This window comes from Panthera onca, chromosome C1 (genome assembly GCF_046562875.1).
Source record: "Panthera onca isolate mPanOnc1 chromosome C1, mPanOnc1 haplotype 2, whole genome shotgun sequence".
NCBI lineage: Eukaryota > Metazoa > Chordata > Mammalia > Carnivora > Felidae > Panthera > Panthera onca.
This window is the reverse complement of record NC_138346.1, coordinates 59,131,446-59,145,985: the sequence shown is the minus strand read 5'-3', so window position 1 is coordinate 59,145,985 and position 14,540 is coordinate 59,131,446. Positions and strand designations below refer to the sequence as shown.

At 44.7% G+C, this 14,540-nt stretch overlaps 1 protein-coding gene across 1 annotated transcript; it reads left to right on the top strand.

Moving 5' to 3' along the window:
• The first annotated feature begins 4,732 nt into the window (after positions 1-4,732).
• On the top strand, positions 4,733-12,174 carry LOC132671013 (uncharacterized). The gene is made up of 4 exons (XM_078450554.1): positions 4,733-4,743; positions 8,953-9,343; positions 11,131-11,267; positions 11,538-12,174. The coding sequence occupies exons 1-4, from the start codon at positions 4,733-4,735 to the stop codon at positions 11,707-11,709; spliced, it is 711 nt and encodes a 236-aa protein (XP_078306680.1). The 3' UTR covers positions 11,710-12,174.
• The last annotated feature ends 2,366 nt before the right edge of the window (positions 12,175-14,540 follow it).

Genomic DNA, 14,540 nt, shown 5'->3' with positions numbered 1-14,540 from the left:
CTCAATCAGGCTATTTAATCTCTCTCTCTCTTTTTTCTGTTTTTTTGAGGGGGGAGGGGCAGAGGGAGAGAGAGAATCTCAAGCAGGCTCCACACTGGGTGTGGGACTTGATCTCACAACAGCGAGATCACGACCTGAGCCGAAATCAAGAGTCTGATGCTTAAGCGTAACCAACTAAGCCACCCAGGTGCTCTCAGGCTGTTTAACCCGTTTAACCTTCCCAAGGCTGTATTATGTTATCCATCAAGTAGGAGTAATAATGTCTCATAGGGTAGTTATAAGAATTAAGTGATCTGCTATATGCAAAGAGCTTAATAGCCAGAACATAGAAATCCATGTTGTTATTGGCCATAGGGAAGCTTTGGAAAACACAGCAAAATGACATCTATGCCTATTTTTGTAAACTTCTAAAGTCATACCTTTTTCCAGACTGCCTGACTTCAAGGGGGGGAGGGTCAGAGAAAGAGGGAGACATAGAATCCGAAGCAGGCTCCAGGCTCTGAGCGGTCAGCACAGAGCCCAACGCGGGGCTCAAACTCTCGGACCGAGAGATTGTGACCTGAGCTGAAGTCGGACGCTTAGCTGACTGAGCCACCCAGGTGCCCCGAAGACCAATTCTTATCATAGGGGCCATTATCAGAGCCAACACGTTTGCATAACAAAAGGATTTTTGAGTCCCCACTGGTTAGCCTCCTGTTTGGAAACAGTAGTTAAAAGAAAAATATCTGAGTGCTGCTACAAAATACACTGTTCCCTGGGACTTTAACAAAAGATAACAGAATTATATTATGGTACGTTTTCCTAAGGTAGCTAGAAAGGGAATAAAATTCTCTCTGGGTCTCTGGTGTTTCCCTTGTGATTTTAAGCCTGACTCTGCCTTTGCCTCTTTCACTATACTGAAACTCTGCCACCCTGTGTCACTTTAAGCCAGTCATTTAATTGCTTTGGGCCTCAGTTTCCTCATATGTAATACGAAGTTATTGGATTATTTCTCAGGTCCCTTCTGTCCCTGTCAATTTCAGATAGATATTTTTTTCTTTTTTAAAATTGTTTTGTGTTTTTATTTTATTTTTTAGAGAGACAGAGTGAGAGTGGGGAAGGGGCAGAGAGAGAGGGAAACATAGAATCCGAAGCAGGCTTCAGGCTCTGAGCTGTCAGCACAGAGCTCAACACGGGGCTCGAATTCACCAGCTGCAAAATCATGACCTGAGCCAAAGTCGGATGCTCAACTGACTAAGCCACCCAGGCACCCCAATACATATTTTTTTTTTCTCAACAATTTTTGTTCTTACTCATCCAACATTCATTTCCTATCTATTATGTGTCAGGCAGTTTACTAGCCACAACAGTGAATAATGAGACGTGGCCTCTGCCCTCACATTAATAGTGATAACAAAAATGACAGCAAGCATATCATTAACAATAACTGATACCATACTACATTATAGGTTCCAAAACACTTTCACAGGCATTTTTACATTTGACCTTCACTGCAGCACTGTTAACTGGTTAGGACAAGTATCATCATCTGCATTTTACATATGAAGAAGCTGAGACTAAGAAATATTAAGTAATTTGGCCAAGGCTATCAGGAACTCATATTATCATTTAGGATTTAGAAATGTTGATACTGATTATTTACAAAGAACTTTCTATTGTGAAATGTTTCAAACATTCTAAAAAATAATATCATGGGGCGCCTGGGTGGCTCAGTTGGTTGAGCGTCCGACTTCAGCTCAGGTCATGATCTCGCAGTCTGTGAGTTCGAGCCCCGCGTAGGGCTCTGTGCTGACGGCTCGGAGCCTGGAGTCTGTTTCGGGTTCTGTGTCTCCCTCTCTCTCTGCCCCTCCTCCTTTCATGCTCTGTCTCTGTCAAAAAATAAACGTTAAAAAAATAATAATGTGATGATGATAATTCCTGTATACCTCTAACCCAAAATTTAAAATTATCAATATTTTGACCATATTTCCTTCTTTCATCTTCCCCCATCCCACCAACTTTTTTTCTTTGCAGAACTGTTTTAAGCAAATCAGAGACCACGTTATTTAATTTCTTCGTACTCAACATAAATCTTTAAAAAGTAAGAGCATTATCTTAATATAATCACAATGCTGTTTTCATATTTAGCAACGTCAATAATAGTTTGTCTCATTTACATATAATTCTTGACATTCACTTGGATAGAATGAAGTTTACAAATGTAGCATGAATTTGTCTCAGCATTGTTAACAGGTTCTTGGTTTCTAGATCTTCCCTCCTCACACAAAGCACTAATTTTGTGGATACTATTTGCCATCCTGTGTCTCGTCTCCCCCTTTCCCTTGGTTACAGATTTCCTAACTAGGAACAGAGCCATGTGGAAGAAAGACTGTTGCCCAGCCTTCCTTGCACCTGGATGTGGCTATGTGAGTAAATTCTATTACGGGAGATGTTAACTCAAGTGTCGAGCGTAGCTCCTGGGAAGTGTTCTTAAGGGGAGAGAGTATGTTTTCTTTGCCCTTCCTCCTTTTTGCTGCCTAGAATGTAGAATCAGTAGCTGGACCTTGAGCATCTTGATCTATAAGGCTGTGTACTAAGTAAAATAGGTGGGGCATCAAGAGAGGAGTCAGATCTCTGATGATCATGGAGTCATCATATCAGTTTAGAAGTAAACTTCCGGGGGTGCCAGGGTGGCTCAGCTGGTTAAGTATCCATCTTCACTCAGACTCAGGTCCATGATCTCACTGTTTGTGAGCCCGAGGCCCGCATCGGGGTCTGTGCTGGTTCAGAGTCTAGAGCCTGGTTCAGATTCTGTGTCTCCCTCTCTCTCTGCCCCTTCCCCACTCGTACTCTGTCTCTCTCAAAAATAAATAAACTTAAAAAAAATTATTTTAAAGGAGTAAACTCCTATTTTCTAAACTTGAAGCCAATATATTTATCTTGGTTTCCCGTCATTTTAACGCACGTAGCCAAATGAATCCCACCTTGCTCTCACCTGCATTTCTGTGCACTGCTTTCTCTATTTCTCAATTATGGTGGAGCTAGGCACATAGAAAAATGGGTTAGCTCTGAGTTAATGCCTTCTCATCTAAAATACCTATTAATTGAGATGTATCACATTCAACTTAATGTTTTAAAATGACAGATTGTCAACTTCCAAAACTCCTTTCCCTTAGGCCTGTCCTGGCTATATAATCAACATCTTTCCTACCTTCTTAATTGATAGGCAATCCAAATATACTAATGGTTTGGTTCTTAAAAGAGGTATTTCGTTCAAAGTTTGCAGAAAGGATTTGGAGAAGGGTGGAAAAGCCCTGAACTGTTGAGTTTATAAAAAACACTGGATACTGAAATCAAACCCAGCCTCATGACCCCTCTCAGATCTCTGTAAATGCATCCCTGATTTCAGAGCTAGTCTGGGTGAGCTACAGTGAGCTGTCACAATTGATGCAGTCATTATCAGAAGATCACAGTATATATACAGAAGTTCAAATATTGTCAACAGTTCTACATTTAAAAGATTTCTTATGTAATTTTACAGCTGGCAAATCAACCCCTGATGACACAGTGAAATAGGACCAGGATATTAAAGCATTTAAACATGGGTTTTTAATTTGTTAACCAAACATTAGGACATTTCCTCAGTCTCTTTTCATATTAAAAAAATAAAAAAAAAAGACCTGCAGTAACAAAGAAAACTATTAAAGTTTCTTTCAAAGATGGAGGCTGATTTCTAACAAATAGAAGCTAATAGAAAAGAATGCACAATCGAGAGATTGAGCATTATTTTTTCCTATTGTAAATAGTTCTCTATTAAAGCAGTCTGTCAAATTTTATATTAAAGAGATGTCAGTAATGGAGTTATTAGATCAATATCCTCATTGCAGTGTTTTGAGCCAAAACAGAAATTCTCTGAGGTATGGAAATGTCTGGACTTGATGTTGTTTATCTGCTGATGAGAATTAAAAGAGCTGCAGTGTGCTTACAAATGTTGCAGGTGAGAGCAAAATGTTAAAACATTGCAAATTTTACACTTCCAAGAAACTAATGGAAAGGAATTCCCAATAATGAAAGCATAAAATCCTGCTTTACATCTCAGTCTTTGAGGAAAAACTTTAATTCTCAACTGCCACAGATGGTAAAAAGTGGCCCTTAGATGTCAGTTCTCTGCACTATTAGGAAGCTCCTTTCACATGTATATACATATATTATTGCAGACAGTATTTCCCCAAAAGAGGCTGGAACAGTATTTCGGATCCTAAGTGCTCTTTCTACAAAGTGGCCTAAACATTTCTCCCACGGAGAGGTAGAGTTTATGTCCTTTCCCCCTCAAACCTGGGCAAACATTTGTGACTGCCCCAACCAACAGAGCAGTGCAGAATGATCACAAAAATGCCATGCATTTCACCCTGCTTTCTTGGGACACTCACTCCAAGAACTCACAAGCATGCTGTGAGGAAGTCCAAATCAGCCCATGCAGAGACACCATATGGAGAGACCACAAATGGGTATCCTGGCGGATGGCCAGCAATCAAGTGCCAGAGGTGTGAATGAAGACTCATCTAGAAGATTCTAGTTTGGTCTTGAGTCTTCTCAGCTGAGGCTTCAAATATGGTGGAGCAGAGACAAGTGATCCATCCTCACTGTAGTCTAGCTGAGTTCCTGACTGACTGGCTGGGGGAGAAATGAGGAGATGCTGGTGGAAAGGTACAAACTTCCAGCTATAAGATGAGTAAGTTCTGGGGATCAAAGGATGTACAGATGGTGAGTATAGTTGTGGTAATTACCTGAGGTGATGGGTGTGTTAACTAACCTCATCGTGGTAACCATTTCACAATATATATGTGCTTTAAATCAACGTGTTTGTATACCTTACACTTACTCAATGTTATATGTCAATGATATCTCAAAAAAGCTGGGAAAAAAAAAGAAGCAGTACATTTTTTAAGTTGTTCAAGTCCTTAAGAAAAAGCCCTAACTGGGATATTGCTGGTTTGGCTCTTTTTTTTTCCCCCCTTCTATTTTGACTTAGAGAACTCTGTGCATATATTTGCAAGCATTTTGTTGTTGTTCCGGGTGAGTTCACTGTAGAAAAATTACATTTTCTGCAAATGGAGTTGACATTCTCTTCCTCTCTTTTTAGTTCTCATCCTGGCTACAAATGTAATTCCTCAAATCAAAATATTTTACCTAGGTAGGGCAATCTCAAGTAAAGTCGAAGGACTGAAACCTTCATTTTGTTGAGCCATTATTTTGCAAAGGGGGACTTCCTGCACTGGAATTCTTTTTTTGGTCTTCTGCAGAATGACAAAATAAACAATTCCACAGGAGACTCATAAAAGGAGGCATCTCGGGGCACCTGGGTGGCTCAGTCGGTTGAGCGGCCGACTTCCGCTCAGGTCATGATCTCAGGGTCGTGAGTTCGAGCCCCGCGTCGGGCTCTGTGCTGACAGCTCGGAGCCTGGAGCCTGTTTCGGATTCTGTGTCTCCCTCTCTCTGCCCCTTCCCCGCTCATGCTCTGTCTATCTCTGTCTCTCAAAGATGAATAAATGTTAAAAAAAAAAAATTTTTTTTAAAAAAAAAAAGGAGGCATCTCACCAACAAGAACAGAACTACCCACTACTTCTTTTGATTAACTCACACCATAGCCCCAGGTCTTGAACCAACTTCCTTTTACTGAAGAGAAAGGATTTGAATATTTGTAATTTTATTTTATTTTATGTTTATTTATTTATTTTGAGGCAGGGAGGGGCACAGACAAGGAGAAAGGGACAGAGAGAATCCCAAGCAGGCTCTGCACTAGGAGTGCAGAGCCTGATGTGGGGCTTGATCCCTTGATCTCATGAACCATGAGATCATGGCCTGAGCTGAAATCAAGAGTTGAATCAAGCTGAAATCAGCTTAACCAACTGAGCCACCCAGGTGCCCTGATACTTGTAATTTGATACAATCAGTTGTTGGTTTTTTGTTTTGTTTTGTCTTTTGGAAAGAAAGGGTAATTTTGAGTTATGTGCATTAGAAGCATAATTATGAGAGAAGCAAGGGAGTGTTCTCACAAATCCTCAAAGTCTACTTGTTCCAAAAAGCCCTAATGGACACCTTTCCCCTTGCTTGTTCTTCTCTGCTTCACCTCCTTGAAATGCTAATACACAGTTTATCAATTCTATAAAACTCAATGCAATGTGCATCACTCCCTCTCTCATTCCCTCATCTCACCAACTAGCATCATCACCCTCTTTGGGCATGCATCTACAAGGTATTTTCCAGAAAGATTCCATAGTAGACTATTGGCTCTTCCACTCACTTTTTTCCTCTTGCTAAGTCTCTAGGGACTGATCTAATGTGTTTAACCATCCCCCCTCTTTAAAGAAAAAATAAATGAAGCCTTTAGATTTGTTTTAGTATTTTTTCTCACCCAGAAACTCCACTGGCAGGTTGAGGCCCTTGTATGGTATCCAGTGATAGATGCTGAATCCCATCCTTACTGGTATTTGCTCCTTGGAGGTGAAAAAATAAATGTTTTATAAAGCTCAAATTGGCCTTATCAAACAAAACATCTGCTAGATCAGTGAATGACTGGTGACAGCAGGAGACAGCAGTGCTGGCCTCTCCAATAGAAGTCACTGCAGTTAACGGAAGCTATTATGGGAAAATTCTGGCAAGAAGTTTTCTTTTTTTTTTTTTCTCGACAGCTAAAATTTTTTAAAAGAAAAAAATGTATTCAGTTGCTAGGGTAACTGTGGTTTCAAAACTACTGTAACAAAAGCCAGATATCACATATCAAACTACCAAATTGTTAATTTGACTGGTATTTTAAAATAACTACCTAAAAGAGATATTTTCTCCTTATCTAGCTATAGAGGACAGGGAAAAGGTGGGGGGGATAGGAGGAAACTCAAGGAGGAGAAGAGAGGAAAAAGCAACTGGTAGATTCAAGAAATATTTTTGCCTTGCTAAATATTTGTTGGAAATAAAAACCCCCGTCACCATGTTACGGATACATTTGCATACAAGACTTATTTAGTCAGATTCGAAACATAAGGAGGATACTGACTTATCCCGTTTTCAATTTCTTTTCCCACACTTCAAACCCTGCCTGGGTTTTAAGTGAATGGTTTTCTGTGTGGGCACTTGGTAAAGGAACTGGTTACTTAGGAGAGTCATGCGTGTTCTCAAATCTTTTATGGGTGATTGTGTTTTCCTGTGTCTTGCTTTTCATCACTTGATTTAAAGGGAATATGATAAAGTCAGTAAAGGCTTGGACTCTGGAGTCAGACATAACTAGGACTGAATTCCTTTTCTACCTTTTACTAAATTCTTTTAACTTCTCTGATCCTGTTTCTTCATTTATAAAAAAAGATATCAGGACAAATGTCATCATTACTTCAATAAATAAATTGCAAGGAAAGAAACAGGGAGAAGGGCCTATACATTAAAAGAGACTGGAGAGACTAAATGTGTGGGTATTGCTTAGATCTGATTTGAAAGGAAAAAAAGCAATTGTAAAAAGTCATTTAGGAGACAACTGGGGAGACTTTGAACACTGATTAGATGTTTGGTAATATTAAGGAGTTATTTCAAATGTGTTTAGGCATGATTATAACATGGTATTATGATTTTGGGTTTTTTAAAGAGTCTTGCTGTTTCAAGACCAACTGGAATATTTACAAATGAATGATATGATGTCTGAGATTTGCATCAAAATAAGGGAGGAGGAAGTGGATGGGCTAGAGATTAAACAAGCTTGGCTATGGGCTGACAATTGTTGATGCTGGGTGATGAACACAGAGGGGCTCATTTATTGTCTTGTCTCTGCTTTTAAATACATACTTGAGATTTTCCATGATAAAAGTTTAAAAAGGGAAATAGCAGTCATACTCACCTGATAAGATTATCATGTGGATTAAATGAGATGCTGTGTGTAAAGCACCTGGCAGAGTGCCTGGCATATAATAAGTGCTGGATAAATGGTAGCCATCTCTAGGAGAGACAAGGCCTCCTCTTTCCCATGTGCAGACTTGTGAAAGCCAGACCATGAAATGTGCTGCTGATTGGAGCAGCTAACCCTACTCCTTCCAAGACAGGCAGCCCTTAGCTCTTACCGCATTTATCTTTACCCAGCCTAATTCTGTACTAGACCCTGTGCTTTCCACACATAAATGAAAATTCTGTCTTACAGTAGCTGTTGATTTGGGCTTTAGCTCCCCAGTAAGTTTTAGGTGGGAATGCTATTTCAGTGGAAAACAGAAGGCAAGAACTTTTTTAGAGCTCAACTATTAAATTTTTAGCATATTTACATATAGGATAGCCCTATATAATTTATTTAGCTTTTAGAACAATCCTTTCAAATCTAAATGATTAGCTTCAGTTTAGAGGGGGAGGAAACAGAAGTTTCCTGGTCTGCCCAAGATCACAGCATTAAGTGGTGGACCTTTTCTCATACCAAGCTCCTGAAAGTCCCAAAGGGCCCAGCAGTCCTGGCCATCAGCTCCTTTGCCTTTCTTTTCCTTGTCCTACCTTAAAAACAACCACGGCCCCCCACAAGTTAAGTTGACATCTCCAATCAAAAGAGTCTGAAGTCATAGTTATCTGTCCTGTGACTGATTTGCAGCCAGGGTGGTGAAAGTTCTAAATATCTGATGAGGAGAGTCACGGGCTTGGATGGAAGCTTGGGGCCTGCAGAGAAGAGGCTCGGGAAGAAGTAATAGAAAGAAAAAGGATTTGAGGATTGTACTGACATTTGTGTTTAATTTTCCTCTTGTTCTAAATGCTATTCCACTTTTAAGGAAAAGAGAAAGCAGAGATACCTTATAGGAGGGCTGTTCAATTCCAAAAATTAAAAACAGCCAGCTGCCATCCAGCACTGTCGGCCTTCATTCAAGCTCCAGCTGTAATTTAGTTCGGTGGTTGCGCCCGACACCCTAAACTTGCAAATGATGAGTTGACTTTAGAATCCAGCTTATTTAAATAAAGCGGGACAACTCCACGAAAAAGGCGGGTATCTGATTACACCCGGAGTTATTGGTTGTTTATATCCAACATTCCTGGGAATGGAGCGGAGAAAGAGGCACCACGAGAAACGCGAAAGGCCAGCGACAAAACCCTCCAGGAGAAAGTGTTAGTGTCTCAAACTGTAGGGTTAACCTCCTGGGTTCCACTCCAGAGCGTCGGGAGAGCTCGGGTTCTTTCAGCAGCCACCGGAAAGATTGCCAACCGACCCTCTCCCCTCCGTGGCCCTGAGGCCCTCACTCTAAGGCCACTCCAGCAGCCAGGCTGCAGTCTGGAGCCGACACCGACCGTCTCCAGAGCCAACCTCCCCAGGCCTGACCATCCCCTGCTGCGAATCCCGGATCCTCTCCCACGGGTTGGGCTAAAGTCCTCATAATTAAGAAACAATAACTATTTAAGAAGAAGCGCCAATAGCCCGCTCTCTGCGCGCCCAGGCTTGGCCTTTTCGGGAGTTCCGGCGGGGAAGGGAGCAGCCCGGGGAAAGGGAGACAGCTCGCGGAGGCCCGGGCGACTGGAGCACCCGGCAACCCGCCTCCCGGGCCCCGCCCTCGGTTTTCCCGCCCGGCGGGGACCTGACGAGCGCGGAACCACCCTCCTCCCTGCGGCAGATTCGTTTGGAGTGGCGGGATCCAAAAGGCCGCAGGGAGAGGGCGCCGAGCGCGGGATTTGGCCGCTGGGAAGTGAGAGCGGTCCCCAGTCCAGCCGCAGGCCCCTGCTCCGGGTGCGCGGCGTCACTGCCACAAAATCCTTTTCTTCCCCGGAGGGAGCCGTCCCTCGATCCCTTGGAGGGTGGAGAGTCCTCACGTTCCCTCCTCCCGCTACCCCGGGTCGGAGGAGAGCTGCGGGATTAGGCTGGAGTGAATATTCCGCGTGCTCTATAATTACGCACACACTGAAATCTTCACCGTTGACTTAAGTTACTTGGCGCTGCGAGGGCTGGGGCCCTGCGTATTGATTAAACGCAGCCTCTATTTACCTACACAATAAATGTAGAGATTAGCGACGTTCGCTTGATCACAATAATGGGGTTGACAATTAGGGGGCAATGCATCCCAGATGTAGCTGAGCCTATGGAAGTCGGGCGGGCAGCAGCCTTCTGGAAGAGAGGAGCTCCGGGGTGGGGGTGGGGGGCGCTTCGCGGGCGGAGGTGCGGAGCCCCGCGCGGAGCGGGAGTCCGCTCCGGGAGCGCGGCAGGAGGCTGAGGCGAGGCCCAGCAGCAGCGATACCGCCGGCCACGAGACCGGGGAGGCCCGCAGCGGGCTTTGGGGGACCTGAACATTTCCGCGCCCAGGTAGGCATCTCGGGCGCCAAGCCCGCCTCCCTGCGGCGGTGTCACCTGCCTCGAGGCCGTCTCGCCTGCTGCCGCCTGGCTGGGAAGGACGGTGGACGCCGCTGGCGCGTGCCCGGGTAAGTGTGTCTGTGTCATCAATGTGCATTCTGCGTGCGGCAGAGGGAGGAAGGCAGGAGGAAGCGCACGTGTCTACTGCGTGCGGAGCCTCCCTCTTCCCCCGTGTGTACTCCAAGAAGCGAGTCAGGGTGGAGGTGTCAGTCTGGCCTCGCCATGGGGGTGGGTGTGACATCCATCGGTGGGTGTGACAGGAGAGGCCAGCACGCAGGGTTGGACTCCAGAGTGGCAGGACTCCAGAAAGCACGACCGTGTGGACCCTAGGAGAGGCCTGTTCCCGGCGATATCGCAGCCCAGGGGTACCTGGGTCCTTGGTAGGAATCTTATAACCGACCTTCTTTCTCTGCCTCTCACTGACCTGGAAGGCCCTGAGAAACCAATCCTAGGAAGCAGAGGATTGAAAGGAACTAATTCAGAGAAGAACTCAGGACAGCGAGATGTGGGGTTATAAAGGGCAGATGAGAGCAGCTGTGTGTGTGTGTGTGTGTGTGTGTGTGTGTGTGTGTGTGTGTGTAGTAGTAGTAGTAGTAGTAGCAGCAGCAGCAGTAGTAATACGATGTGGGTGTGTGAAATCCCGACCCACCTAGAAGAGTTTGCAAATCCTGGGCTCCCATCCCACACTGGCTGCAAAGGACCCAGGTAGCAACTTTTCCCAAAGCAAGTGGTTTCTCTGTTTTTTCCCCCTCTTCCCTCTGTGCCTCATTATCGACGCATTATGTTTCCCATTCCACATTTAGGCACGCACGCAAGGATTTGTTCCAGACATCCATGAACAAGCCAGGACGAAGCCCTTTCCCGCCAAACCACTAAGGCTGGGGAATAAGCGGTGCCTGCCCCAACTCTGGGAGCGGGAACCCGGGAGAAGACTTGAGTGGTAAGAAGATCTAGAGGATTGGAAGGAGGGAGGGGGAAAAGGAAGAGAGAAGCCTGGGAAAGAGAAAGAAGAGGAAGGAGGAAGAGGAGGGACCCGCAGGGGCAGAGTTGGGCGTGGGGTTCGGTTACAAACGCCCCCTTCCGCGCCCAGGATCTTTCCCTGGGCTGAGTCTTCCTCGTCGCAGAGCTGAAGCCGACTGGGGGAGGGGGAGATAAGACAAAGGGAATTCTCCTCTGAGAAGTGTGAAGTGCATCTGTCCTCTCCTTGCAGGCTCTGGAAAAACTGGCAGGAATTTCCTTGTCGTGAGAAGACCGACGAGCGTCTGCAGAGGAGAAGACAACTGCAAACAGACTTTGGGCCAGGGAGGAGGGCGGGAGGAGGGGTGGCGGGGGCCAGCTTTGATGGCTTCAACTCTGTTGTAATTTTGTCTTCTCCAGATTAGCCAAAATAGTCAGCCCTAGCTGGGAGTTCTGTTCCGCAGAATCCGCTCCCACCCCACCCCTCCACCCCCGCGTCATGTGCACGCGAGGAGCTGTGTAGCTGCTGCTCCCCGAGTCACGCCTGAAACTTCCAGGGCTAATGGTTCTGTATTCCTGCCGTAATTAGGAAGCCACACAGCTCTCCAACACTCCGTTAAACAAGTATGTAAGTCATCCTCTCCCTCTCCGGGGACAGACCGGGGGAAGGAAGGCTGCTGGGACCGCTTCGGGCGGTGTGTCCTCCGTTAGGGGAGTGGCTTGCTGTGACCCCCGGCTGCTCCTCCTGGCCCTGGTCTTTCTAAGCTCTTCCTTAGAAAGTAGAGAAAGGGGCAAAGAATGTGCATCTCGCCACCCACCGGACGAGCCAGGCGAGCCTGTATCTGTGCTTGTAAAGTTTTCTAAATAAATTGGTTCCAAGCAGTGATGAACAGAGGCTGAACCCGGGTCTTCTCCAGAACAGTGCAACGGATATAAAAAAGCTGGAGTCGTCCACCCTCTCCCCCCCCCCCAACATAAATCAGCCGTATAAATCATTCGCATTGTTTAAGGTACATTGATCAATCTAATGGCTTGTAATAGGCTCCTAATTGCCACTTGCAGAGTTCTGCAGGTTCCTGTTTGAACGGGGAAGGTTTCATTCCAGCCCAAGTCCTCCTTAATCTGGAAACTGAGTGATCACAGACCAAGGAAGAGCACTGCAGTGGCCAGGCCACAGTCTCAGTGCCTCAGGGGAGGGAGAAAGGGGGCTAACTGGAGATATTTACTATTCTTTTTTTTTTTTTTTCTTTTCTTTTCAAAGCCTACTTCCAAATTTATAATTGTCTTTTTTTTTTTTTTTTTTTAGTAAATTAGTAATTCTCTAATGAGCAAAGCCCAGGCTGTGATTTATTGATTATTGCTTATATCAGATGAGAAACTTTCCTTATTTGCATCACTTATATCTGTATGTAGAGTAAAAACTTCCTTAGCTGCAAACCGGTATTCTCTTAGTCATGCATTTCTTTTCATTTACTTATTTCTAACTTGGTAACACCAGGAGTTGGGATAGGAAATAAATGGGGGGAGGGGCATGCTAAAAGCAAGGAAGAAAAAGCCAAACTTTCTCTAACATGGAATCCTTGAGACATGCCTAAACTCTTGTGTAACATCTTGTGTGGTTGTAATGTCTCCTCCAAGCCCTGGATGGAAGAGGTAAAGTTGGAAGTATTCTCAAAAGCTGCCTACAAAAGACTAAAACGGAAGGAACTGCTACCCTGGCTGGGGGGAGCGGAATGATGAGCAGAATCCTCTGGCCTTTGGCTTTTAAAATGTTTTACTATTAGCTCAAAAGATGACTTTAATGTTCCAAAGGTGGTTCCATTTAAGTTCAGGCTAAGGCAACAAATTGTGCTTCGTTTTTGGTAGAAATGCTCTTAAAAAGAAGAAAGCCAACATTGAATGACACATTTGCTTAGGTCTAAGACCCCTCTGTGGTAGTTGGTAAGGGAGGGAGGAAGGTAAAACTCCAATCTGAATAGGCCCCCCATAGTTTCCGAGTAATGCAGTAAACAAATCTATGATGTTGTTGAATAATCTTCCAATAATTGCAGTCATTAAAATCATCACACAGTCTACAGTCACCTTCCTTCCTTTGACACACCAGAGTCTTTCCTTTAATTGTTAATGCATTTTTGGCTCAGATAAACAGATCAAGGCAGGCTTAAAATATGAGGCCCAGATACATCTAGCAGCAGAAAATTAGTTGTATAGCAAATGTTTAGAGTGTACTTAATAGACTAGGGGTTTTCACTTTCTCGAGTAGACCTTATAGGCAAGAGGGATTTGCATCTCCTGCCCCCTCTAAATAGGAGTAACACTCCTGAGGCAGAGAAAATATCCTTCCTGGCTCTTTTATTTGCCAGGGTTGGGCTGGAATTAGGGTGTTATAGAACAAGTATTAAATGAAAGCTCAGCAGAAATTGTGGGAGAGTTCCTCAATTTTCAATTAATTTTCTCCATTCATTTGATCTCAAGGCTGGCGCTTTTTAAAACATAAATATGTGTTAGCTATAAAAGATTCCCTTCTAATCAAAAGCTGCATTTCATTTGCACCCACAACTGGCAAGCTCCAACTGTGGAAAGGATTCACTGCACTCAACAGGCGCTTCCGTCTGTACCCGCTTCCTTCGCCCTTGTTCATGGCAGGCGACTATGGTACACAGGGGTAGCCTTTTTTTTTTTTTTTTTTAACTCAAGTTATTAATGTATCTCCCCAATTCCCACACCGTGCTGACCTGATAATCACTGCTCTAGTGTAGATCATGCAAATGAAAAGCGTAATTAACTGAGCAAATGATTAAAAAAGGGAGCGCTATGGCTTACCAAATAAGTAAATAAAGGCAGTTTGGAGGAGGACAGGTCAGATAAATGCTTTTTACGGGCTCCTCTCTGTTCCCTCTCCCCTGTCCCCGCCCCCGGGGTATCTCGGTCCTGGTGGTCGAGGCTTTGGCAGCAGCCAGCAGGGCCTGTGTGAAAACCTTCGGTTCCTCCTCCCCCAGCGCCTCCCCTCCCGCCCACATCCTCAAGTCTCCCCAGCACCACCTCACCCCACCTTGGTGCTGTGTATCCGCTGCTAACTCGGCGACTGGCCGAAGCCCCAGGGAGACTGGACAGCCACCTAATAGTTCGAATTATTCCGAAGATAGCTGGTCCTCCCCGTCCCCACCCTGTTTCCTGTGCATCGGGGAGAAGCATTTTTTTTTTTTTTTTTTTTCCTGTAGTGTAGGAGCTCCAATCCTTCGGATCAGCGCTAATG